This window comes from Hippocampus guttulatus, chromosome 5 (assembly GCF_054856545.1).
Source record: "Hippocampus guttulatus isolate MCC_2025c chromosome 5, RoL_Hgut_1.0, whole genome shotgun sequence".
NCBI lineage: Eukaryota > Metazoa > Chordata > Actinopteri > Syngnathiformes > Syngnathidae > Hippocampus > Hippocampus guttulatus.
The window spans coordinates 926,134-948,607 of NC_141265.1; the positions used below are offsets into that span (position 1 = coordinate 926,134).

The 22,474-nt window shown below is 46.6% G+C and overlaps 1 protein-coding gene and 18 non-coding genes across 21 annotated transcripts; all 19 read left to right on the forward strand.

Annotated features, from left to right (window-relative positions):
* Positions 1-749: 749 nt before the first annotated feature.
* On the forward strand, positions 750-22,471 carry mmp11a (matrix metallopeptidase 11a). Of its 3 annotated transcripts, none has more exons than XM_086111111.1 (8): positions 750-981; positions 16,515-16,744; positions 17,105-17,248; positions 17,526-17,659; positions 18,519-18,763; positions 19,170-19,308; positions 21,530-21,790; positions 21,976-22,471. In XM_086111111.1, exons 1-8 carry the CDS (start codon positions 856-858, stop codon positions 22,092-22,094), a joined length of 1,398 nt encoding a protein of 465 aa, XP_085967237.1. In that variant the 5' UTR covers positions 750-855; the 3' UTR covers positions 22,095-22,471. The 3 variants fall into 3 exon arrangements, with proteins under 3 accessions (XP_085967237.1, XP_085967236.1, XP_085967238.1); XM_086111110.1 differs by having other exon boundaries at positions 752-981; positions 19,104-19,308; XM_086111112.1 differs by lacking the exon at positions 750-981 and adding an exon at positions 1,261-1,406 and having other exon boundaries at positions 19,104-19,308.
* Positions 2,719-2,791, forward strand: trnaa-cgc (transfer RNA alanine (anticodon CGC)). Its single transcript has one exon. It is a non-coding gene; the product is annotated as a tRNA-Ala (tRNA).
* On the forward strand, positions 4,402-4,474 carry trnaa-cgc (transfer RNA alanine (anticodon CGC)). Its single transcript has one exon. It is a non-coding gene; the product is annotated as a tRNA-Ala (tRNA).
* On the forward strand, positions 4,956-5,028 carry trnaa-cgc (transfer RNA alanine (anticodon CGC)). Its single transcript has one exon. It is a non-coding gene; the product is annotated as a tRNA-Ala (tRNA).
* trnaa-cgc (transfer RNA alanine (anticodon CGC)) lies at positions 5,653-5,725 on the forward strand. Its single transcript has one exon. It is a non-coding gene; the product is annotated as a tRNA-Ala (tRNA).
* trnaa-ugc (transfer RNA alanine (anticodon UGC)) lies at positions 6,216-6,288 on the forward strand. The gene has a single exon. It is a non-coding gene; the product is annotated as a tRNA-Ala (tRNA).
* trnaa-cgc (transfer RNA alanine (anticodon CGC)) lies at positions 6,913-6,985 on the forward strand. The gene has a single exon. It is a non-coding gene; the product is annotated as a tRNA-Ala (tRNA).
* On the forward strand, positions 7,058-7,130 carry trnaa-agc (transfer RNA alanine (anticodon AGC)). Its single transcript has one exon. It is a non-coding gene; the product is annotated as a tRNA-Ala (tRNA).
* On the forward strand, positions 8,173-8,245 carry trnaa-cgc (transfer RNA alanine (anticodon CGC)). The gene has a single exon. It is a non-coding gene; the product is annotated as a tRNA-Ala (tRNA).
* Positions 9,696-9,768, forward strand: trnaa-cgc (transfer RNA alanine (anticodon CGC)). The gene has a single exon. It is a non-coding gene; the product is annotated as a tRNA-Ala (tRNA).
* On the forward strand, positions 10,251-10,323 carry trnaa-ugc (transfer RNA alanine (anticodon UGC)). Its single transcript has one exon. It is a non-coding gene; the product is annotated as a tRNA-Ala (tRNA).
* trnaa-cgc (transfer RNA alanine (anticodon CGC)) lies at positions 10,948-11,020 on the forward strand. Its single transcript has one exon. It is a non-coding gene; the product is annotated as a tRNA-Ala (tRNA).
* Positions 11,093-11,165, forward strand: trnaa-agc (transfer RNA alanine (anticodon AGC)). Its single transcript has one exon. It is a non-coding gene; the product is annotated as a tRNA-Ala (tRNA).
* Positions 12,208-12,280, forward strand: trnaa-cgc (transfer RNA alanine (anticodon CGC)). The gene has a single exon. It is a non-coding gene; the product is annotated as a tRNA-Ala (tRNA).
* Positions 13,890-13,962, forward strand: trnaa-agc (transfer RNA alanine (anticodon AGC)). The gene has a single exon. It is a non-coding gene; the product is annotated as a tRNA-Ala (tRNA).
* Positions 14,434-14,506, forward strand: trnaa-cgc (transfer RNA alanine (anticodon CGC)). Its single transcript has one exon. It is a non-coding gene; the product is annotated as a tRNA-Ala (tRNA).
* On the forward strand, positions 14,989-15,061 carry trnaa-ugc (transfer RNA alanine (anticodon UGC)). The gene has a single exon. It is a non-coding gene; the product is annotated as a tRNA-Ala (tRNA).
* trnaa-cgc (transfer RNA alanine (anticodon CGC)) lies at positions 15,546-15,618 on the forward strand. The gene has a single exon. It is a non-coding gene; the product is annotated as a tRNA-Ala (tRNA).
* On the forward strand, positions 16,249-16,321 carry trnaa-agc (transfer RNA alanine (anticodon AGC)). Its single transcript has one exon. It is a non-coding gene; the product is annotated as a tRNA-Ala (tRNA).
* Positions 22,472-22,474: the final 3 nt, after the last annotated feature.

Sequence of the window (22,474 nt, forward strand, 5' to 3'; positions counted from 1 at the left end):
GGAAACGTGATCATGCTGCTTACTCACATCAAGAAGTGATTGATGTCGGCTTCTCTATCGAGACACCAAGACACACACACACACACACATACAGTATATGGATATATTACATCTTCACACATTCACAAGCATTTCTGTTCCATGAACTAAAAGTACCAAATATACAGTGACTATACAACCAAAGGTTCCTGGAACTGCAGCTGGAACCCGTAACTTTCATTTTATCTTTTCACTGTGGAAATATATTTTATCTTAATTTAGCCCTGGGGCAATTTGTTGGGGCCAAAAGAAAACCCCACATGCGTACTTTTTGAGAGGTCCAGAAACTTGGAAAAAGACTTTGCTTTCTTGCAGTACCGAAAAAAACCCAAGTGTTGCCCGAAAGGGCAGTCTGAAATGTCCGTTTTCCCCGTGGTCACATTTTATCTGTCGGTCAAGTTAGGTGTTGCCTTGAGGGACAGCCGGAAGTCATTTTTAGCCCCATCCACCAAATATCTATCTCTCCGTGTAACCAGCCCCCCCCCCCCCCCACTCCCCTCTCTCTCTCCATCTCTCTTTATCTTTTTATTCAGGGACAGTCTGAAAAAAGTATTTCAGTGCCAGAACAGTGAAGTCGCGTTTGGATTTGGGGCGAAAGTGCCGTCGCGCGTTTGGCACGCAGGGGGTTAACCGTCACGTGGTGCCGACCGAGAAAAGTGCGCGTGCGTGCGTGTGTGTGTGCGTGTGTGTGTGTACGTACGGTGGCCCGTGGTGAACAAAGAAGCGTCGAGGCGGTACTTAAAGCGGAGGAAGTTGGGTGCTGACGACTCGGAGCAGCGGGCAGGCGCGCGTCACGACGAGCAGCAGCTGGCCGAGATGCGGACGAGCGCACACGCGTCCGGCGGCCTCCTGTGCCGGTTGCTCCTCATCCTCACGCTCGCCGAGTGCGCGCGCGCCGCCGCCGCCGCCGCCGCCGGCCGCCACCACCACAAATCCTCGCCGGTGAGCTGCTGCTGTTTGCGTGCTCTTTGGACACGACTTGCTTCCTTTCGCACTTGTCGTGGTGTTGGAGTAGGCGCGCGTGCACGCGCAAACGCGCGACACACGTGGAGCGCGCTTTTGTGTGTGTGTGCGTGCGTGCCTGCGCGCGTGTGTGTGTGTGTGTGTGTTTTGGAATTTTGTTGACTTCCTCCTTTTGTTTGCGTGCTTTTGAGTGCCTCCCACAGCCGAGGCGCCCCACTCACGCCTTGTTGACGCCACGCTCTTCATCATGATCCCTCCGCGACCCGACGGTTGAGCCTCCTCAAGTGTCACTCGAATGAGTCACTTTAGGTTTTTGTTGTTGTTGTGTTTTTCTTTTTTGGGTGGGGGGGGGGCAAGCGCAGCACGAGTGAAAGCTTGCCTCCATGTATGCACGAGTCCTCCAGGTACAGTACATTCGTGTAAGATGACGGTGTTTATTGCTTGACATAAAAAAGGAGCACCTGAGTGAACAGCACCAGTCGAAGTGTGACTCCTGGTTGACAACGAAACCCTTGGATTGCTTCCGGTATTAAAAAACGGAAAATCTGGTTTGATGATATGAAATGAAGTTTTTCACTGTGATTGTTTATTGGTGAGCACAGGGGAATGAGCTCAAATGGTAGAGTGCTTGCTTTGCATGCAAGAGGTAGTGGAATCAATGCCCGCATTCTCCATTTGGCTCTGTTCTCGGCTTTTGTGGAGTTGATGATACTTACAAAATGTTTTAACTTTTATTGGTTCTTGATGAGCTCAGGGGAGTTAGCTCAAATGGTAGAGCGGTTGCTTTGCATGCGAGAGGTAGCGCAATTGATGCCCGCATTCTCCATTTGGTTGATGATATTCAACAATATTTTTCACTGACATTGTTTCTTACTGAGCACAGGGGAGTTAGCTCAAATGGTAGAGCGCTTGCTTAGCATGCGAGAGGTAGCGGGATCGACACCCGCATTCTCCATTTAGCATTCTAGTGGTTGATGATATTTAACAGTTTTTTTCACTGACTTTGCTTCTCTGTCAGCACAGGGGAATTAGCTCAAATGGTAGAGCGCTTGCTTAGCATGCGAGAGGCAGTGAGATCGATGCCCGCATTCTCCATTTGGCTTTCTGGGGGTTGACGATATTAAATGATATTTTCACTGACACTGTTTCTTGATAAGCACGGGGGAATTAGCTCAAATGGTAGAGCGCTTGCTTAGCATGCGAGAGGTAGCGGGATCGACGCCCGCATTCTCCATTTGGCTTTCTGGGGGTTGATGATGTTAAATGATATTTTCACTGACACTGTTTCTCACAGCACAGGGGAATTAGCTCAAATGGTAGAGCGCTTGCTTTGCAAGCGAGAGGTAGCAGGATTGACCCCCGCATTCTCCATTTGCCTTTCTGGGGGTTGATGATATTAAATGATATTTTCACTGACACTGTTTCTTGATAAGCACGGGGGAATTAGCTCAAATGGTAGAGCGCTTGCTTCGCATGCGAGAGGTAGCGGGATCGATGCCCGCATTCTCCATTTGGATCTCTTTTGGTTGATGACATTTAACGGTATTTTTCACTGATATTGTTTCTTACTGAGCACAGGGGAATTAGCTCAAATGGTAGAGCGCTTGCTTTGCATGCGAGAGGTAGCGGGATTGACCCCCGCATTCTCCATTTGCCTTTCTGGGGGTTGATGATATTAAATGATATTTTCACTGACACTGTTTCTTGATAAGCACGGGGGAATTAGCTCAAATGGTAGAGCGCTTGCTTCGCATGCGAGAGGTAGCGGGATCGATACCCGCATTCTCCATTTGCCTCTCTTCTGGTTGATGATATTTAACGATATTTTTCACTGACTTTGCTACTCTGTCAGCACAGGGGAATTAGCTCAAATGGTAGAGCGCTTGCTTAGCATGCGAGAGGCAGCGGGATCGACGCCCGCATTCTCCATTTGGATTTTTGTTCTGCTTTCGTGTGGTTGATTTTTTGTTTCACTTGTCACAGTTTCTTGCTGAGCACAGGGGAATTAGCTCAAATAGTAGAGCGCTTGCTTTGCATGCGAGAGGTAGCGGGATCGATGCCCGCATTCTCCATTTGGATTTCCTTTGGTTGATGACATTTAACGGTATTTTTCACTGATATTGTTTCTTTCTGAGCACAGGGGAATTACCTCAAATGGTAGAGCGCTTGCTTAGCATGCGAGAGGTAGCGGGATCGACACCCGCATTCTCCATTTAGCTTTCTAGTGGTTGATGATATTTAACGGTATTTTTCACTGACATTGCTTCTCTGTCAACACAGGGGAATTAGCTCAAATGGTAGAGCGCTTGCTTAGCATGCGAGAGGCAGCGGGATCGACGCCCGCATTCTCCATTTGGCTTTTTGTTCTGCTTTCGTGCGGTTGATTTTTTGTTTCACTTGTCACAGTTTCTTGCTGAGCACAGGGGAATTAGCTCAAATGGTAGAGTGCTTGCTTTGCATGCGAGAGGTAGTGTAATCGGTCCCTGCATTCTCCATTTGGCTCTCTTCTGGTTGATGATATTTAACGATATTTTTCACTGACATTGTTTCTTACTGAGCACAGAGGAGTTAGCTCAAATGGTAGAGCGCTTGCTTGGCATGCAAGAGGTAGCAGGATCGATACCCGCATTCTCCATTTGGCTCTCTTCTGGTTGATGATATTTAACGATATTTTTCACTGACTTTGCTACTCTGTCAACACAGGGGAATTAGCTCAAATGGTAGAGCGCTTGCTTAGCATGCGAGAGGCAGCGGGATCGACGCCCGCATTCTCCATTTGGCTTGCTGCGGGTTGATGATATTAAATGATATTTTCACTCACACTGTTTCGTGATAAGCACTGGGGAATTAGCTCAGATGGTAGAGCGCTTGCTTCGCATGCGAGAGGTAGCGGGATCGATACCCGCAATCTCCATTTGGCTCTCTTCTGGTTGATGATATTTAACGATATTTTTCACTGACATTGTTTCTTACTGAGCACAGGGGAGTTAGCTCAAATGGTAGAGCGCTTGCTTAGCATGCGAGAGGTAGCGGGATCGACGCCCGCATTCTCCATTTGGCTTTCTGGGGGTTGATGATGTTAAATGATATTTTCACTGACACTGTTTCATGATAAGCACCGGGGAATTAGCTCAAATGGTAGAGCGCTTGCTTTGCATGCGAGAGGCAGCGGGATCGATGCCCGCATTCTCCATTTGGATCTCTTTTGGTTGATGACATTTAACGGTATTTTTCACTGATATTGTTTCTTACTGAGCACAGGGGAGTTAGCTCAAATGGTAGAGCACTTGCTTAGCATGCGAGAGGTAGCGGGATCGACGCCCCCATTCTCCATTTGGCTTTCTGGGGGTTGATGATGTTAAATGATATTTTCACTGACACTGTTTCTCACTGAGCACAGGGGAATTAGCTCAAATGGTAGAGCGCTTGCTTCGCATGCGAGAGGAAGCGGGATCGATGCCCGCATTCCCCATTTGGATTTCTTTTGGTTGATGACATTTAACGGTATTTTTCACTGATATTGTTTCTTACTGAGCACAGGGGAATTAGCTCAAATGGTAGAGCGCTTGCTTTGCATGCGAGAGGCAGCGGGATCGATGCCCGCATTCTCCATTTGGATTTCTTTTGGTTGATGACATTTAACGGTATTTTTCACTGATATTGTTTCTTACTGAGCACAGGGGAATTAGCTCAAATGGTAGAGCGCTTGCTTAGCATGCGAGAGGTAGCGGGATCGACACCCGCATTCTCCATTTAGCTTTCTAGTGGTTGATGATATTTAACAGTTTTTTTCACTGACTTTGCTTCTCTGTCAACACAGGGGAATTAGCTCAAATGGTAGAGCGCTTGCTTAGCATGCGAGAGGCAGCGGGATCGACGCCCGCATTCTCCATTTGGCTCTGGTTGATGATATTAAATGATATTTTCACTGACATTGTTTCTTGATAAGCACGGGGGAATTAGCTCAAATGGTAGAGCGCTTGCTTCGCATGCGAGAGGTAGCGGGATCGATACCCGCATTCTCCATTTGGCTCTCTTCTGGTTGATGATATTTAACGATATTTTTCACTGACTTTGCTACTCTGTCAACACAGGGGAATTAGCTCAAATGGTAGAGCGCTTGCTTAGCATGCGAGAGGCAGCGGCATCGATACCTGCATTCTCCATTTGGCTCTCTTCTGGTTGATGATATTTAACGATATTTTTCACTGACTTTGCTACTCTGTCAACACAGGGGAATTAGCTCAAATGGTAGAGCGCTTGCTTAGCATGCGAGAGGCAGCGGGATCGACACCCGCATTCTCCATTTAGCTTTCTAGTGGTTGATGATATTTAACAGTTTTTTTCACTGACTTTGCTTCTCTGTCAACACAGGGGAATTAGCTCAAATGGTAGAGCGCTTGCTTAGCATGCGAGAGGCAGTGGGATCGACGCCCGCATTCTCCATTTGGCTTTTTGTTCTGCTTTCGTGTGGTTGATTTTTTGTTTCACTTGTCACAGTTTCTTGCTGAGCACAGGGGAATTAGCTCAAATGGTAGAGCGCTTGCTTAGCATGCGAGAGGCAGCGGGATCGACGCCCGCATTCTCCATTTGGCTCTGGTTGATGATATTAAATGATATTTTCACTGACATTGTTTCTTGATACGCACGGGGGAATTAGCTCAAATGGTAGAGCGCTTGCTTCGCATGCGAGAGGTAGCGGGATCGATACCCGCATTCTCCATTTGGCTCTCTTCTGGTTGATGATATTTAACGATATTTTTCACTGACTTTGCTACTCTGTCAACACAGGGGAATTAGCTCAAATGGTAGAGCGCTTGCTTAGCATGCGAGAGGCAGCGGCATCGATACCCGCATTCTCCATTTGGCTCTCTTCTGGTTGATGATATTTAACGATATTTTTCACTGACTTTGCTACTCTGTCAACACAGGGGAATTAGCTCAAATGGTAGAGCGCTTGCTTAGCATGCGAGAGGCAGCGGGATCGACACCCGCATTCTCCATTTAGCTTTCTAGTGGTTGATGATATTTAACAGTTTTTTTCACTGACTTTGCTTCTCTGTCAACACAGGGGAATTAGCTCAAATGGTAGAGCGCTTGCTTAGCATGCGAGAGGCAGTGGGATCGACGCCCGCATTCTCCATTTGGCTTTTTGTTCTGCTTTCGTGTGGTTGATTTTTTGTTTCACTTGTCACAGTTTCTTGCTGAGCACAGGGGAATTAGCTCAAATGGTAGAGCGCTTGCTTTGCATGCGAGAGGCAGTGGGATCGATCCCCGCATTCTCCATTTGGCTCTCATCTGGTTGATGATATTTAACGATATTTTTCACTGACATTGTTTCCTACTGATCACAGGGGAGTTAGCTCATATGGTAGAGCGCTTGCTTAGCATGCGAGAGGTAGCGGGATCGACGCCCGCATTCTCCATTTGGCTTTCTGGGGGTTGATGATGTTAAATGATATTTTCACTGACACTGTTTCTCACTGAGCACAGGGGAATTAGCTCAAATGGTAGAGCGCTTGCTTTGCATGCGAGAGCTAGCGGGATCGATCCCTGCATTCTCCATTTTGGTCCCTTCTGGTTGATGATATTTAACGATATTTTTCACTGACATTGTTTCTTATTGAGCACAGGGGAGTTAGCTCAAATGGTAGAGCGCTTGCTTAGCATGCGAGAGGTAGCGGGATCGACGCCCGCATTCTCCATTTGGCTTTCTGGGGGTTGATGATGTTAAATGATATTTTCACTGACACTGTTTCTCACTGAGCACAGGGGAATTAGCTCAAATGGTAGAGCGCTTGCTTAGCATGCGAGAGGCAGCCGGATCGACACCCGCATTCTCCATTTGGCTTTCAGGGGGTTGATGATATTAAATGATATTTTCACGGACACTGTTTCATGATAAACACCGGGGAATTAGCTCAAATGGTAGAGCGCTTGCTTCGCATGCGAGAGGTAGCGGGATCGATACCCGCATTCTCCATTTGGCTTTCTGTTCTCGGCTTTCGTGTGGTTGATTTTTTGTTTCACTTGTCACAGTTTCTTTCTGAACACAGGGGAATTAGCTCAAATGGTAGAGCGCTTGCTTAGCATGCAAGAGGCAGCGGGATCGACGCCCGCATTCTCCATTTGGCTTTCTGGGGGTTGATGATGTTAAATGATATTTTCACTGACACTGTTTCTCACTGAACACAGGGGAATTAGCTCAAATGGTAGAGCGCTTGCTTTGCATGCGAGAGGCAGCGGGATCGATGCCCGCATTCTCCATTTGAATTTCTTTTGGTTGATGACATTTAACGGTATTTTTCACTGACACTGTTTCTTGATAAGCACGGGGGAATTAGCTCAAATGGTAGAGCGCTTGCTTAGCATGCGAGAGGTAGCGGGATCGACACCCGCATTCTCCATTTAGCATTCTAGTGGTTGATGATATTTAACAGTTTTTTTCACTGACTTTGCTTCTCTGTCAGCACAGGGGAATTAGCTCAAATGGTAGAGCGCTTGCTTAGCATGCGAGAGGCAGCGGGATCGACACCCGCATTCTCCATTTGGCTTTCTGGGGGTTGATGATATTAAATGATATTTTCACTGACACTGTTTCATGATAAGCACCGGGGAATTAGCTCGAATGGTAGAGCGCTTGCTTCGCATGCGAGAGGTAGCGGGATCGACGCCCGCATTCTCCATTTGGCTTTCTGGGGGTTGATGATATTAAATGATATTTTCACTGACACTGTTTCATGATAAGCACCGGGGAATTAGCTCAAATGGTAGAACGCTTGCTTAGCATGCAAGAGGCAGCGGGATCGACGCCCGCATTCTCCATTTGGCTTTCTGGGGGTTGATGATGTTAAATGATATTTTCACTGACACTGTTTCTCACTGAGCACAGGGGAATTAGCTCAAATGGTAGAGCGCTTGCTTTGCATGCGAGAGGCAGCGGGATCGATGCCCGCATTCTCCATTTGGATTTCTTTTGGTTGATGACATTTAACTGTATTTTTCACTGATATTGTTTCTTACTGAGCACAGGGGAATTAGCTCAACTGGTAGAGCGCTTGCTTTGCATGCGAGAGGTAGCAGGATTGACCCCCGCATTCTCCATTTGCCTTTCTGGGGGTTGATGATATTAAATGATATTTTCACTGACACTGTTTCTTGATAAGCACGGGGGAATTAGCTCAAATGGTAGAGCGCTTGCTTCGCATGCGAGAGGTAGCGGGATCGATCCCCGCATTCTCCATTTGGCTCGCTTCTGGTTGATGATATTTAACGGTATTTTTCACTGACATTGCTTCTCTGTCAACACAGGGGAATTAGCTCAAATGGTAGAACGCTTGCTTAGCATGCAAGAGGTAGCAGCATCGACACCTGCATTCTCCTTTTAGCTTTCTGGTGGTTGATGAGATTTAACAAATTTTTTTCACTGACTTTGCTTCCCTGACAACACAGGGGAATTAGCTCAAATGGTAGAGCGCTTGCTTAGCATGCGAGAGGCAGCGGGATCGACACCCGCATTCTCCATTTAGCTTTCTAGTGGTTGATGATATTTAACAGTTTTTTTCACTGACTTTGCTTCTCTGTCAACACAGGGGAATTAGCTCAAATGGTAGAGCGCTTGCTTAGCATGCGAGAGGCAGCGGGATCGACGCCCGCATTCTCCATTTGGCTCTGGTTGATGATATTTAACGATATTTTTCACTGACTTTGCTACTCTGTTAACACAGGGGAATTAGCTCAAATGGTAGAGCGCTTGCTTAGCATGCGAGAGGCAGCGGGATCGACACCCGCATTCTCCATTCAGCTTTCTAGTGGTTGATGATATTTAACAGGTTTTTTTCACTGACTTTGCTTCTCTGTCAACACAGGGGAATTAGCTCAAATGGTAGAGCGCTTGCTTAGCATGCGAGAGGCAGCGGGATCGACGCCCGCATTCTCCATTTGGCTTTTTGTTCTGCTTTCGTGTGGTTGATTTTTTGTTTCACTTGTCACAGTTTCTTGCTGAGCACAGGGGAATTAGCTCAAATGGTAGAGCGCTTGCTTTGCAAGCGAGAGGCAGTGGGATCGATGCCCGCATTCTCCATTTGGATTTCTTCTGGATGATGACATTTAACGATATATTTCACTGACATTGTTTCTTACTGAGCACAGGGGAGTTAGCTCAAATGGTAGAGCGCTTCTTAGCATGCGAGAGGTAGCGGGATCGACGCCCGCATTCTCCATTTGGCTTTCTGGGGGTTGATGATGTTAAATGATATTTTCACTGACACTGTTTCTCACTGAGCACAGGGGAATTAGCTCAAATGGTAGAGCGCTTGCTTTGCATGCGAGAGGCAGCGGGATCGATGCCCGCATTCTCCATTTGGATCTCTTTTGGTTGATGACATTTAACGGTATTTTTCACTGATATTGTTTCCAACTGAGCACAGGGGAATTAGCTCAAATGGTAGAGCGCTTGCTTAGCATGCGAGAGGCAGCGGGATCGACACCCGCATTCTCCATTTGGCTTTCTGGGGGTTGATGATATTAAATGATATTTTCACTGACACTGTTTCTTGATAAGCACGGGGGAATTAGCTCAAATGGTAGAGCGCTTGCTTAGCATGCGAGAGGTAGCGGGATCGACACCCGCATTCTAGTGGTTGATGATATTTAACAGTTTTTTTCACTGACTTTGCTTCTCTGTCAGCACAGGGGAATTAGCTCAAATGGTAGAGCGCTTGCTTCGCATGCGAGAGGTCGCGGGATCGATGCCCGCATTCTCCATTTGGATTTCTTCTGGTTGATGACATTTAACGATAATTTTCACTGACACTGTTTCTCACTGAGCACAGGGGAATTAGCTCAAATGGTAGAGCGCTTGCTTTGCATGCGAGAGCTAGCGGGATCGATCCCTGCATTCTCCATTTGGGTCTCTTCTGGTTGATGATATTTTTCACTGACATTGTTTCTTACTGAGCACAGGGGAGTTCGCTCAAATGGTAGAGCGCTTGCTTTGCACGCGAGAGGCAGCGGGATCGACGCCCGTATTCTCCATTTGGCTTTCTGGGGGTTGATGATATTTAACAGTTTTTTTTACTGACTTTGCTTCTCTGTCAACACAGGGGAATTAGCTCAAATGGTAGAGCGCTTGCTTCGCATGCGAGAGGTAGTGGGATCGATACCCCCATTCTCCATTTGGCTTTTTGTTCTCGGCTTTCGTGTGGTTGATTTTTTGTTTCACTTGTCACAGTTTCTTTCTGAGCACAGGGGAATTAGCTCAAATGGTAGAGCGCTTGCTTTGCATGCGAGAGGCAGTGGGATCGATCCCCGCATTCTCCATTTGGCTCTCATCTGGTTGATGATATTTAACGATATTTTTCACTGACATTGTTTCCTACTGATCACAGGGGAGTTAGCTCATATGGTAGAGCGCTTGCTTAGCATGCGAGAGGTAGCGGGATCGACGCCCGCATTCTCCATTTGGCTTTCTGGGGGTTGATGATGTTAAATGATATTTTCACTGACACTGTTTCTCACTGAGCACAGGGGAATTAGCTCAAATGGTAGAGCGCTTGCTTTGCATGCGAGAGCTAGCGGGATCGATCCCTGCATTCTCCATTTTGGTCCCTTCTGGTTGATGATATTTAACGATATTTTTCACTGACATTGTTTCTTATTGAGCACAGGGGAGTTAGCTCAAATGGTAGAGCGCTTGCTTAGCATGCGAGAGGTAGCGGGATCGACGCCCGCATTCTCCATTTGGCTTTCTGGGGGTTGATGATGTTAAATGATATTTTCACTGACACTGTTTCTCACTGAGCACAGGGGAATTAGCTCAAATGGTAGAGCGCTTGCTTAGCATGCGAGAGGCAGCCGGATCGACACCCGCATTCTCCATTTGGCTCTCAGGGGGTTGATGATATTAAATGATATTTTCACGGACACTGTTTCATGATAAACACCGGGGAATTAGCTCAAATGGTAGAGCGCTTGCTTCGCATGCGAGAGGTAGCGGGATCGATACCCGCATTCTCCATTTGGCTTTCTGTTCTCGGCTTTCGTGTGGTTGATTTTTTGTTTCACTTGTCACAGTTTCTTTCTGAACACAGGGGAATTAGCTCAAATGGTAGAGCGCTTGCTTAGCATGCAAGAGGCAGCGGGATCGACGCCCGCATTCTCCATTTGGCTTTCTGGGGGTTGATGATGTTAAATGATATTTTCACTGACACTGTTTCTCACTGAACACAGGGGAATTAGCTCAAATGGTAGAGCGCTTGCTTTGCATGCGAGAGGCAGCGGGATCGATGCCCGCATTCTCCATTTGAATTTCTTTTGGTTGATGACATTTAACGGTATTTTTCACTGACACTGTTTCTTGATAAGCACGGGGGAATTAGCTCAAATGGTAGAGCGCTTGCTTAGCATGCGAGAGGTAGCGGGATCGACACCCGCATTCTCCATTTAGCATTCTAGTGGTTGATGATATTTAACAGTTTTTTTCACTGACTTTGCTTCTCTGTCAGCACAGGGGAATTAGCTCAAATGGTAGAGCGCTTGCTTAGCATGCGAGAGGCAGCGGGATCGACACCCGCATTCTCCATTTGGCTTTCTGGGGGTTGATGATATTAAATGATATTTTCACTGACACTGTTTCATGATAAGCACCGGGGAATTAGCTCGAATGGTAGAGCGCTTGCTTCGCATGCGAGAGGTAGCGGGATCGACGCCCGCATTCTCCATTTGGCTTTCTGGGGGTTGATGATATTAAATGATATTTTCACTGACACTGTTTCATGATAAGCACCGGGGAATTAGCTCAAATGGTAGAACGCTTGCTTAGCATGCAAGAGGCAGCGGGATCGACGCCCGCATTCTCCATTTGGCTTTCTGGGGGTTGATGATGTTAAATGATATTTTCACTGACACTGTTTCTCACTGAGCACAGGGGAATTAGCTCAAATGGTAGAGCGCTTGCTTTGCATGCGAGAGGCAGCGGGATCGATGCCCGCATTCTCCATTTGGATTTCTTTTGGTTGATGACATTTAACTGTATTTTTCACTGATATTGTTTCTTACTGAGCACAGGGGAATTAGCTCAACTGGTAGAGCGCTTGCTTTGCATGCGAGAGGTAGCAGGATTGACCCCCGCATTCTCCATTTGCCTTTCTGGGGGTTGATGATATTAAATGATATTTTCACTGACACTGTTTCTTGATAAGCACGGGGGAATTAGCTCAAATGGTAGAGCGCTTGCTTCGCATGCGAGAGGTAGCGGGATCGATCCCCGCATTCTCCATTTGGCTCGCTTCTGGTTGATGATATTTAACGGTATTTTTCACTGACATTGCTTCTCTGTCAACACAGGGGAATTAGCTCAAATGGTAGAACGCTTGCTTAGCATGCAAGAGGTAGCAGCATCGACACCTGCATTCTCCTTTTAGCTTTCTGGTGGTTGATGAGATTTAACAAATTTTTTTCACTGACTTTGCTTCCCTGACAACACAGGGGAATTAGCTCAAATGGTAGAGCGCTTGCTTAGCATGCGAGAGGCAGCGGGATCGACACCCGCATTCTCCATTTAGCTTTCTAGTGGTTGATGATATTTAACAGTTTTTTTCACTGACTTTGCTTCTCTGTCAACGCAGGGGAATTAGCTCAAATGGTAGAGCGCTTGCTTAGCATGCGAGAGGCAGCGGGATCGACGCCCGCATTCTCCATTTGGCTCTGGTTGATGATATTTAACGATATTTTTCACTGACTTTGCTACTCTGTTAACACAGGGGAATTAGCTCAAATGGTAGAGCGCTTGCTTAGCATGCGAGAGGCAGCGGGATCGACACCCGCATTCTCCATTCAGCTTTCTAGTGGTTGATGATATTTAACAGGTTTTTTTCACTGACTTTGCTTCTCTGTCAACACAGGGGAATTAGCTCAAATGGTAGAGCGCTTGCTTAGCATGCGAGAGGCAGCGGGATCGACGCCCGCATTCTCCATTTGGCTTTTTGTTCTGCTTTCGTGTGGTTGATTTTTTGTTTCACTTGTCACAGTTTCTTGCTGAGCACAGGGGAATTAGCTCAAATGGTAGAGCGCTTGCTTTGCAAGCGAGAGGCAGTGGGATCGATGCCCGCATTCTCCATTTGGATTTCTTCTGGATGATGACATTTAACGATATATTTCACTGACATTGTTTCTTACTGAGCACAGGGGAGTTAGCTCAAATGGTAGAGCGCTTCTTAGCATGCGAGAGGTAGCGGGATCGACGCCCGCATTCTCCATTTGGCTTTCTGGGGGTTGATGATGTTAAATGATATTTTCACTGACACTGTTTCTCACTGAGCACAGGGGAATTAGCTCAAATGGTAGAGCGCTTGCTTTGCATGCGAGAGGCAGCGGGATCGATGCCCGCATTCTCCATTTGAATTTCTTTTGGTTGATGACATTTAACGGTATTTTTCACTGATATTGTTTCTTACTGAGCACAGGGGAATTAGCTCAAATGGTAGAGCGCTTGCTTAGCATGCGAGAGGTAGCGGGATCGACACCCGCATTCTCCATTTAGCATTCTAGTGGTTGATGATATTTAACAGTTTTTTTCACTGACTTTCCTTCTCAGTCAGCACAGGGGAATTAGCTCCAATGGTAGAGCGCTTGCTTAGCATGCGAGAGGCAGCGCGATCGACACCCCCATTCTCCATTTGGCTTTCTGGGGGTTGATGATATTAAATGATATTTTCACGGACACTGTTTCATGATAAGCACCGGGGAATTAGCTCGAATGGTAGAGCGCTTGCTTCGCATGCGAGAGGTAGCGGGATCAATACCCGCATTCTCCATTTGGCTTTCTGTTCTCGGCTTTCGTGTGGTTGATTTTTTGTTTCACTTGTCACAGTTTCTTTCTGAGCACAGGGGAATTAGCTCAAATGGTAGAGTGCTTGCTTAGCATGCAAGAGGCAGCGGGATCGACTCCCGCATTCTCCATTTGGCTTTCTGGGGGTTGATGATGTTAAATGATATTTTCACTGACACTGTTTCTCACTGAGCACAGGGGAATTAGCTCAAATGGTAGAGCGCTTGCTTTGCATGCGAGAGGCAGCGGGATCGATGCCCGCATTCTCCATTTGGATCTCTTTTGGTTGATGACATTTAACGGTATTTTTCACTGATATTGTTTCCAACTGAGCACAGGGGAATTAGCTCAAATGGTAGAGCGCTTGCTTAGCATGCGAGAGGCAGCGGGATCGACACCCGCATTCTCCATTTGGCTTTCTGGGGGTTGATGATATTAAATGATATTTTCACTGACACTGTTTCTTGATAAGCACGGGGGAATTAGCTCAAATGGTAGAGCGCTTGCTTAGCATGCGAGAGGTAGCGGGATCGACACCCGCATTCTAGTGGTTGATGATATTTAACAGTTTTTTTCACTGACTTTGCTTCTCTGTCAGCACAGGGGAATTAGCTCAAATGGTAGAGCGCTTGCTTCGCATGCGAGAGGTCGCGGGATCGATGCCCGCATTCTCCGTTTGGATTTCTTCTGGTTGATGACATTTAACGATAATTTTCACTGACACTGTTTCTCACTGAGCACAGGGGAATTAGCTCAAATGGTAGAGCGCTTGCTTTGCATGCGAGAGCTAGCGGGATCGATCCCTGCATTCTCCATTTGGGTCTCTTCTGGTTGATGATATTTTTCACTGACATTGTTTCTTACTGAGCACAGGGGAGTTCGCTCAAATGGTAGAGCGCTTGCTTTGCACGCGAGAGGCAGCGGGATCGACGCCCGTATTCTCCATTAGGCTTTCTGGGGGTTGATGATATTTAACAGTTTTTTTTACTGACTTTGCTTCTCTGTCAACACAGGGGAATTAGCTCAAATGGTAGAGCGCTTGCTTCGCATGCGAGAGGTAGTGGGATCGATACCCCCATTCTCCATTTGGCTTTTTGTTCTCGGCTTTCGTGTGGTTGATTTTTTGTTTCACTTGTCACAGTTTCTTTCTGAGCACAGGGGAATTAGCTCAAATGGTAGAGCGCTTGCTTTGCATGCGAGAGGCAGCGGGATCGATACCCGCATTCTCCATTTGAATTTCTTTGGTTGATGACATTTAACGGTATTTTTCACTGATATTGTTTCTTACTGAGCACAGGGGAGTTAGCTCAAATGGTAGAGCGCTTGCTTAGCATGCGAGAGGTAGCGGGATCGACGCCCGCATTCTCCATTTGGCTTTCTGGGGGTTGATGATGTTAAATGATATTTTCACTGACACTGTTTCTCACTGAGCACAGGGGAATTAGCTCAAATGGTAGAGCGCTTGCTTTGCATGCGAGAGGCAGCGGGATCGATGCCCGCATTCTCCATTTGGATTTTTTTTGGTTGATGACATTTAACGGTATTTTTCACTGATATTGTTTCTTACTGAGCACAGGGGAATTAGCTCAAATGGTAGAGCGCTTGCTTTGCATGCGAGAGGTAGCGGGATTGACCCCCGCATTCTCCATTTGCCTTTCTGGGGGTTGATGATATTAAATGATATTTTCACTGACACTATTTCTTGATAAGCACAGGGGAATTAGCTCAAATGGTAGAGCGCTTGCTTCGCATGCGAGAGGTAGCGGGATCGATACCCGCATTCTCCATTTGCCTCTCTTCTGGTTGATGATATTTAACGATATTTTTCACTGACTTTGCTACTCTGTCAGCACAGGGGAATTAGCTCAAATGGTAGAGCGCTTGCTTAGCATGCGAGAGGCAGCGGGATCGACGCCCGCATTCTCCATTTGGCTTTTTGTTCTGCTTTCGTGTGGTTGATTTTTTGTTTCACTTGTCACAGTTTCTTGCTGAGCACAGGGGAATTAGCTCAAATGGTAGAGCGCTTGCTTAGCATGCGAGAGGCAGCGGGATCGACGCCCGCATTCTCCATTTGGCTCTCTTCTGGTTGATGATATTTAACGATATTTTTCACTGACATTGTTTCTTACTGAGCACAGAGGAGTTAGCTCAAATGGTAGAGCGCTTGCTTAGCATGCAAGAGGTAGCAGGATCGACACCTGCATTCTCCTTTTAGCTTTCTGGTGGTTGATGAGATTTAACAAATTTTTTTCACTGACTTTGCTTCCCTGTCAACACAGGGGAATTAGCTCAAATGGTAGAGCGCTTGCTTAGCATGCGAGAGGCAGCGGGATCGACGCCCGCATTCTCCATTTGGCTTTCTGGGGGTTGATGATGTTAAATAATATTTTCACAGACACTGTTTCTAACTGAGCACAGGGGAGTTAGCTCAAATGGTAGAGCGCTTGCTTAGCATGCGAGAGGTAGCGGGATCGATCCCCGCATTCTCCATTTGGCTCTCTTCTGGTTGATGATATTTAACGATATTTTTCACTGACATTGTTTCTTACTGAGCACAGGGGAGTTAGCTCAAATGTTAGAGCGCTTGCTTTGCATGCAAGAGGTAGTGGGATTGATCCCCGCATTTTCCATTTGGCTTTCTGGTGGTTGATGACATTTTTCATCAACCGACTCCTCCTCACAGGTGTCTGTCAAATCCCCCGAGCTGAAGAAACGAGTCAAGCTCCCTGACGTCCACAATCTCTTCAAGGATGTCGTGCTGTCCAACAGCACCCGGAGGCCAGGGAAGCGTCTCCGCTGCGGAGTTCCTGACTTTGCCGACAGCCAGCGGAATCGTCTCCTTCCGCCAGGACACCGGCGCAGACGCTTTGTCCTCTCCGGAGGGCGCCTTGACAAAAACGACCTCACCTACAGGTTAGCTACGCTAACATGGCAACATGCTAAGCGCGCAGAGGCTTTGCTCTTTTTGTCCAATCGGGCGGCTTGGTTTGGAGTAAGACACCAAGTAAAGCGAGAAAGTTGGACAGCAAGTTAGTGGGCCAGTTAGAAAATGAGTTCATGAGTTAGATGACAAGCTAGCAATGATTAGCAAGTTAGTGAGACAAGTCAGCCAGAATACAATACAAATCCAAACATTCTTACGCGAGAACTGATACTCGTACGTGATCACATTATTCTTGCATGTTTTTTTTTCTTCTCTTTTTAAAGAAATCTCTTTTTTCCTCAGAATTGTGAATGAAGCGTAAAAAAAAAAGTTTAATTGGGTTTTGTCAGGATCGTGCGCTTCCCGTGGCAGATGGGCGAGGAGAAGGTGCGGCGCGTTTTTCGGGAAGCTCTGAAGATTTGGAGCGACGTGACGCCGCTCACTTTTACCGAGATCCACACCGGCAAAGCCGACATCCGCATCGACTTCACCAGGTACGGCAAAACTTGTCCTCCGCTGTCCTTCTTCTCGTCCTTCGCTCAGCAAGCACTTCCCTGCTGCGGTGTCGTGTCATCGTGGCTCATCTTTTCACTGCGTCCAGCATCAGAGACTGATGCATGATCGTAATCATGCATGTTCACCCAAATTAGAACTTTCCTTTCTGGCATTTCCTTGCTATTTAGTTTCCTATGAATATGTGGCAAGGTGGCCCACAGGTTAGCACACATAAAGGTTTGTTTGTTTTTCTTTTTCTTTTTTGCTGCCCCGTAGATACTGGCACGGTGACAGCCTCCCGTTCGACGGCCCGGGCGGGATCCTTGCTCACGCCTTCTTCCCCAAAACACATCGCCAAGGAGATGTCCATTTTGACTACGATGAGGCCTGGACACTCGGAAACCACATGGGTCAGATAAACAGCAACTTCATTGCCATGCTAGTCATGCTAATGCAAATTTACCTGTTACTGTGTCCGTGCAGGTAAACATGCTAATATATTGTACATATTACATGGGCTTGTATGTTAACTAGTTTGCATGCTCATAAATGTTTACTTGGCTGCAGGTAAATATCCTTTTTAGACCCCCCCCCCCCCCCCCAGGTGAAAAACATTTACAGTATTATCATATCCTAGCCGCATTCTAACAAATGTGCTAGAAAATATATACCTTAGCTATACATGCTAATAAAATGATTGGATTAAATTATTTTGAATATGTGATAGCTAAGGCACGATGGGTGCTAAAAAAAGGTGCTTACAAGTAGACATGCTAATCAGCATTGCATTTGTCAGGTCAGAGAGGAGATGCTAGTAAAAATATGAGCCGGATGCTCACGGAGGTGATAAACAACAATTAAACAATACAGTAAACACACAATCATTGCGTTTGTCACATTGGGCAAAAAGAATCGCTAAAGAATCTTCACCGCATGGTAAAGAACACGACCAAGAACAGGTTAACTCTCATGCAAATACCTAAAAATACGAACTCACATGCCACCTCCTGCGATTGGCTGGCTACCAATTCGGGGTGTCCCCCGCCTACAGCCGAAGACAGCTGGGATAGGCTCCAGCACCCCCGCAACCCTAGTGAGGATGAAGCGGTTCGGAAGATGAATGAATGAACATGCCACCTCGCCAGCTAGCATGGTAACATAATGCTAACTTGTTAACAAAAAAAGAAAAAGATAGAATGCCAACAAACGTGATAAAACGCTAGCTAAAACAAACATCAATGACGCTAACAGGCATATGTCCATGCTTAGGCACGGACCTCCTCCAGGTGGCGGCTCACGAGTTTGGCCACGTCCTGGGCCTGCTTCACTCGGAAGAACCCGGAGCCATCATGTCCGCCTACTATTCCTTCTCGTACCCGCTCAGGCTGAGCCACGACGACCGGCGCGGCATCCAGTACCTGTACGGGACGCGGCCGACATCGCCGCCCACTACATCGCCTGCACCCCCGCCGCCGCCGCCGTCGCATCCCGAGTCCAACGAGATTCTCCCACATGTGAGTCATGCTAATGGATAGCAGTCTGTTGAGCAACATGCTAATATGCACATTCTGTCAGCTGCGCTGCTGAGGGCCCCCTGAGGTCAAAAGAAAAATGCTCCATAGACATATGCTAACAACTAAACAAGCTAATATGTAAACAAGCAGCACACACTATTAAATATATCTAGAATAGCTAGTGAACAGGCAAATGTATCGGATCAGCTTTGCTAATGCACACTGAAGGTTAGCCCAGCTAATGAACCGTTCACATCAGCTGCGCATGTCAACATGCTTATGAATGTACACCAGCCACATTTTACGTGAGACGGATCTTCCATCTCATTGTTTTGTTTAGCCCGACACGTGCCAGACGGACTTTGACGCGGCGTCCATGATTCGCGGTGAGCTTTTCTTCTTCAAGTCAGGATACGTGTGGCGCATCCGTGACGGCCGTCTTGAGAGTGGCTATCCCGCGCTAGCGTCGCGCCACTGGCGAGGGATCCCTAATCACGTGGACGCCGCCTTCGAAGACGAGGCCGGGAACGTTTGGTTCTTTCAAGGTGTGTACTTTGGTCTGAAATGAATTCCACCCCATCGTGTAAGTTCTGTATCTTGAAATACAAGGAAATACTCAATGCTGTCAAAATATAAACATTGAAAAGCAAACAAAAATAACGGGCAAAAAGAAAACTTTACACAATAAATTCAACACAATTTAAAAATGGACCACATTAAAAATGAGTATATGTATAGTAAGGCGTTTTTGGCCCGAAAAAAACGACCATGTATATATAGTAAAGCGTTTTAGCCGAAAAAAACGACCATGTATAGTAAGGCGTTTTTCGACGATAAAAACGACCATGTATAGTAAGGCGTTTTAACCCGAAAAAAACGACCATGTAAAATGCCTTACTATACATGGTCGTTTTTTTGGGTTAAAAACGCCTAATTATACATGGTCGTTTTTTTTTCCGGCTAAAAACGCCTTACCATGGTCGTTTTTTTCGGCTAAATATTTTGTCCAAAAACGCCTTACTATACATGGTCGTTTTTTTCGGCTAAAAACGCCTTACTATACATGGTCGTTTTTTTGGGTTAAAAACGCCTTCCTATACATGGTCGTTTTTATCGTCGAAAAACGCCTTACTATACATGGTCGTTTTTTCGGCTAAAACGCCTTATATACATGGTCGTTTTTTTGGGTTAAAAACGCCTTCCTATACATGGTCGTTTTTATCGTCGAAAAACGCCTTACTATACATGGTCGTTTTTTTCGGCTAAAAACGCCTTACTATACATGGTCGTTTTTTTCGGCTAAAAACGGCTTACTATACATGGTCGTTTTTTTTTTGATTAAAAACGCCTTACTATACATGGTCGTTTTTTTGGGTTAAAAACGCCTTCCTATACATGGTCGTTTTTATCGTCGAAAAACGCCTTACATGGTCGTTTTTTTCGGCTAAAAACGCCTTACTATACATGGTCGTTTTTTTCCGCTAAAAACGCCTTACTATACGTGGTCGTTTTTTTCGGCGAAAAACGCCTTACTATACATGGTCGTTTTTTTCGGCTAAAACGCCTTACTATACATGGTCGTTTTTATCAGACTATACATGGTCGTTTTTTTCGGCTGAAAACGCCTTACTATACAAAAAACGACTTCAATAAGCCTTACTTATCATGTTGGTCTAAGAAAGAAGGGATATGGTTGCAATCTCCGGGGATTGAACACCCAACCGCTAGTTTGGGACATGGTTTCTCTACCCCTGAGCCACACCACCACATAACTTCTTGTTTGTTTTGTGTTGTCTTCAATAAAGCTGCAAATAGTGGTTAAAGAAAAATGTGACCTTGTTGCAAACACTGGGAATCGAACACCCAACCACTGGAATTGGGACTTCAGCTTTCTACCACTGAGCTAAACCACCGCAATGAACCTTTGAGTTGTTTTGGGTTTTTCCTCAAATAAGTTGTATTTGGCGGTTAAAGAGTAGACATTGTTGCAACAACCAGGGATCAAACACTCAACCTCTGGTGTGGCATGCCATCACTCTACCACTGAGCCAAAGCACCTCATAGGGCAGTGGAGTTGTGTTCTTTTATTAATCATGCTCGTTTCTTTCGGCTAAATGACTACATGGTCGTTTTTTCCAGCTGAAAACGCCTTCCTATACATGGTTGTTTTTTTGGGCTAAAAACGCCTTACTGTACATGGTCGGGTTTTTTTCGGTTAAAAACGCCTTACTATACATGGTCGTTTTTTTTCGGCTAAAACGCCTTACTATATACATGGTCGTTTTTTTCGGCTAAAAACGCCTTACTATACATGGTCGTTTTTATCGGCTAAAAATGCCTTACTATACTTGGTTGTTTTTTTCCAGCTAAAAACGCCTTACTATACATGGTCGTTTTTTCGGCTAAAACGCCTTACTATACATGGTCGTTTTTTTCGGGCCAAAAACGCCTTACTATATACATGGTCGTTTTTTTCGGCTAAAAACGCCTTACTATACATGGTCGTTTTTTTCAGCAAAAAACACCTTACTCATTTGATGAAGCAGATACGCAAAGAAACGAGTTAGCGTTGACCACCGAACCAAGTCACTCAACGGGATTGAGTTGAAATTTGAACAAACGTTCCAAATATTGGTTGAAACAAAAACTTGAGTGTACAACACCGAAACCAACCAAAAACAGAGAAACCCAATCAGGAAAACGGCGCCACCGCAAAGCTTTCCTAGATGGGACCGTCGCTAATATTCCGTCCCGTGTGGCGCTCAGGTGACAGCTACTGGGTGTTTGACGCCGAGATGCGGGTGCGAGGGCCAGAGTCGGTCCGGGGCCTGGGCCTTCCCGCAACGGGCGTCCGGGCGGCGCTGCGCTGGGGCCGCAACCCGGATTTCAACACCTACGTCTTGGGCTCGGCCGGCTACTGGCGCTTGAGCCCACGACGCAGCCGCCTGGAGTCGGCGTACCCGCGGGCCACCAGCGACTGGGGCGACATCCCGGCCGAAGTGGACGCCGCCTTCCAAGACGCTTACGGTACAAAATGACATATTGGCCCGGAGAAAAGTAGGAGCGCAAATATTCGGAACCTTTTCGGAAACGTAGCGCCGTTACAACGTGAGAGATTTTGTCCTTTGACGCCCGAATTTGAAAGCGCTCGAAATTGGCCTCTCGTCATTTGCACGGCTGCGCAATGCTAACGGCCCCATGTGGTTCGGCAGGCTACGCCCACCTCATCCGCGGACGGCAATACTGGAAATTGGACCCGGTGGCCATGAACTCCCTGGAGGGTTACCCCCGCTACGTGGGCGTCGACTTCTTCGGCTGTCGAAACGTGTAACCCGCCCTCGGGCCGCTGCCGATTTTTTTTCAACCTCAGGTGCTCCCGCAGTGAGTCCAAAGGCTGGTTCTGGCGCCACCTGCGGGCCACGCGCCATCCCGGTGGTTTTCGGCGCCGCTGTTGGACGGCCTTGGACTCGCCGTGATGCGTTCGGGGGGGCGGGTCACAGTGTTTGTCGGTGCGGGTCACTGACGAGCAGCTCACTATAGGGTTAATACACTACAGCATTTTTTCATCCATCAGACTTTTTTTTTCCTACTATTTTTGTTACTCAAATGTAGCCAATTGTACAGGAAGTGTAGTTGTGTTTGTTTTCCAGAATAAAACTCAACTTTGAAATGCCCGTGTGCACGTTTGCGCGGGTGTGGCCATGATAATTT

Excerpts from the sequence above, each read along its gene's own strand:
- mmp11a (XM_086111110.1), top strand. The coding sequence starts at position 856 with ATGCGGACGAGCGCACACGCGTCCGGCGGCCTCCTGTGCCGGTTGCTC. Across the intron at positions 17,249-17,525 it reads ATCCGCATCGACTTCACCAG|ATACTGGCACGGTGACAGCC; the intron begins GTACGGCAAAAC and ends GCTGCCCCGTAG. Across the intron at positions 17,660-18,518 it reads GACACTCGGAAACCACATGG|GCACGGACCTCCTCCAGGTG; the intron begins GTCAGATAAACA and ends GTCCATGCTTAG.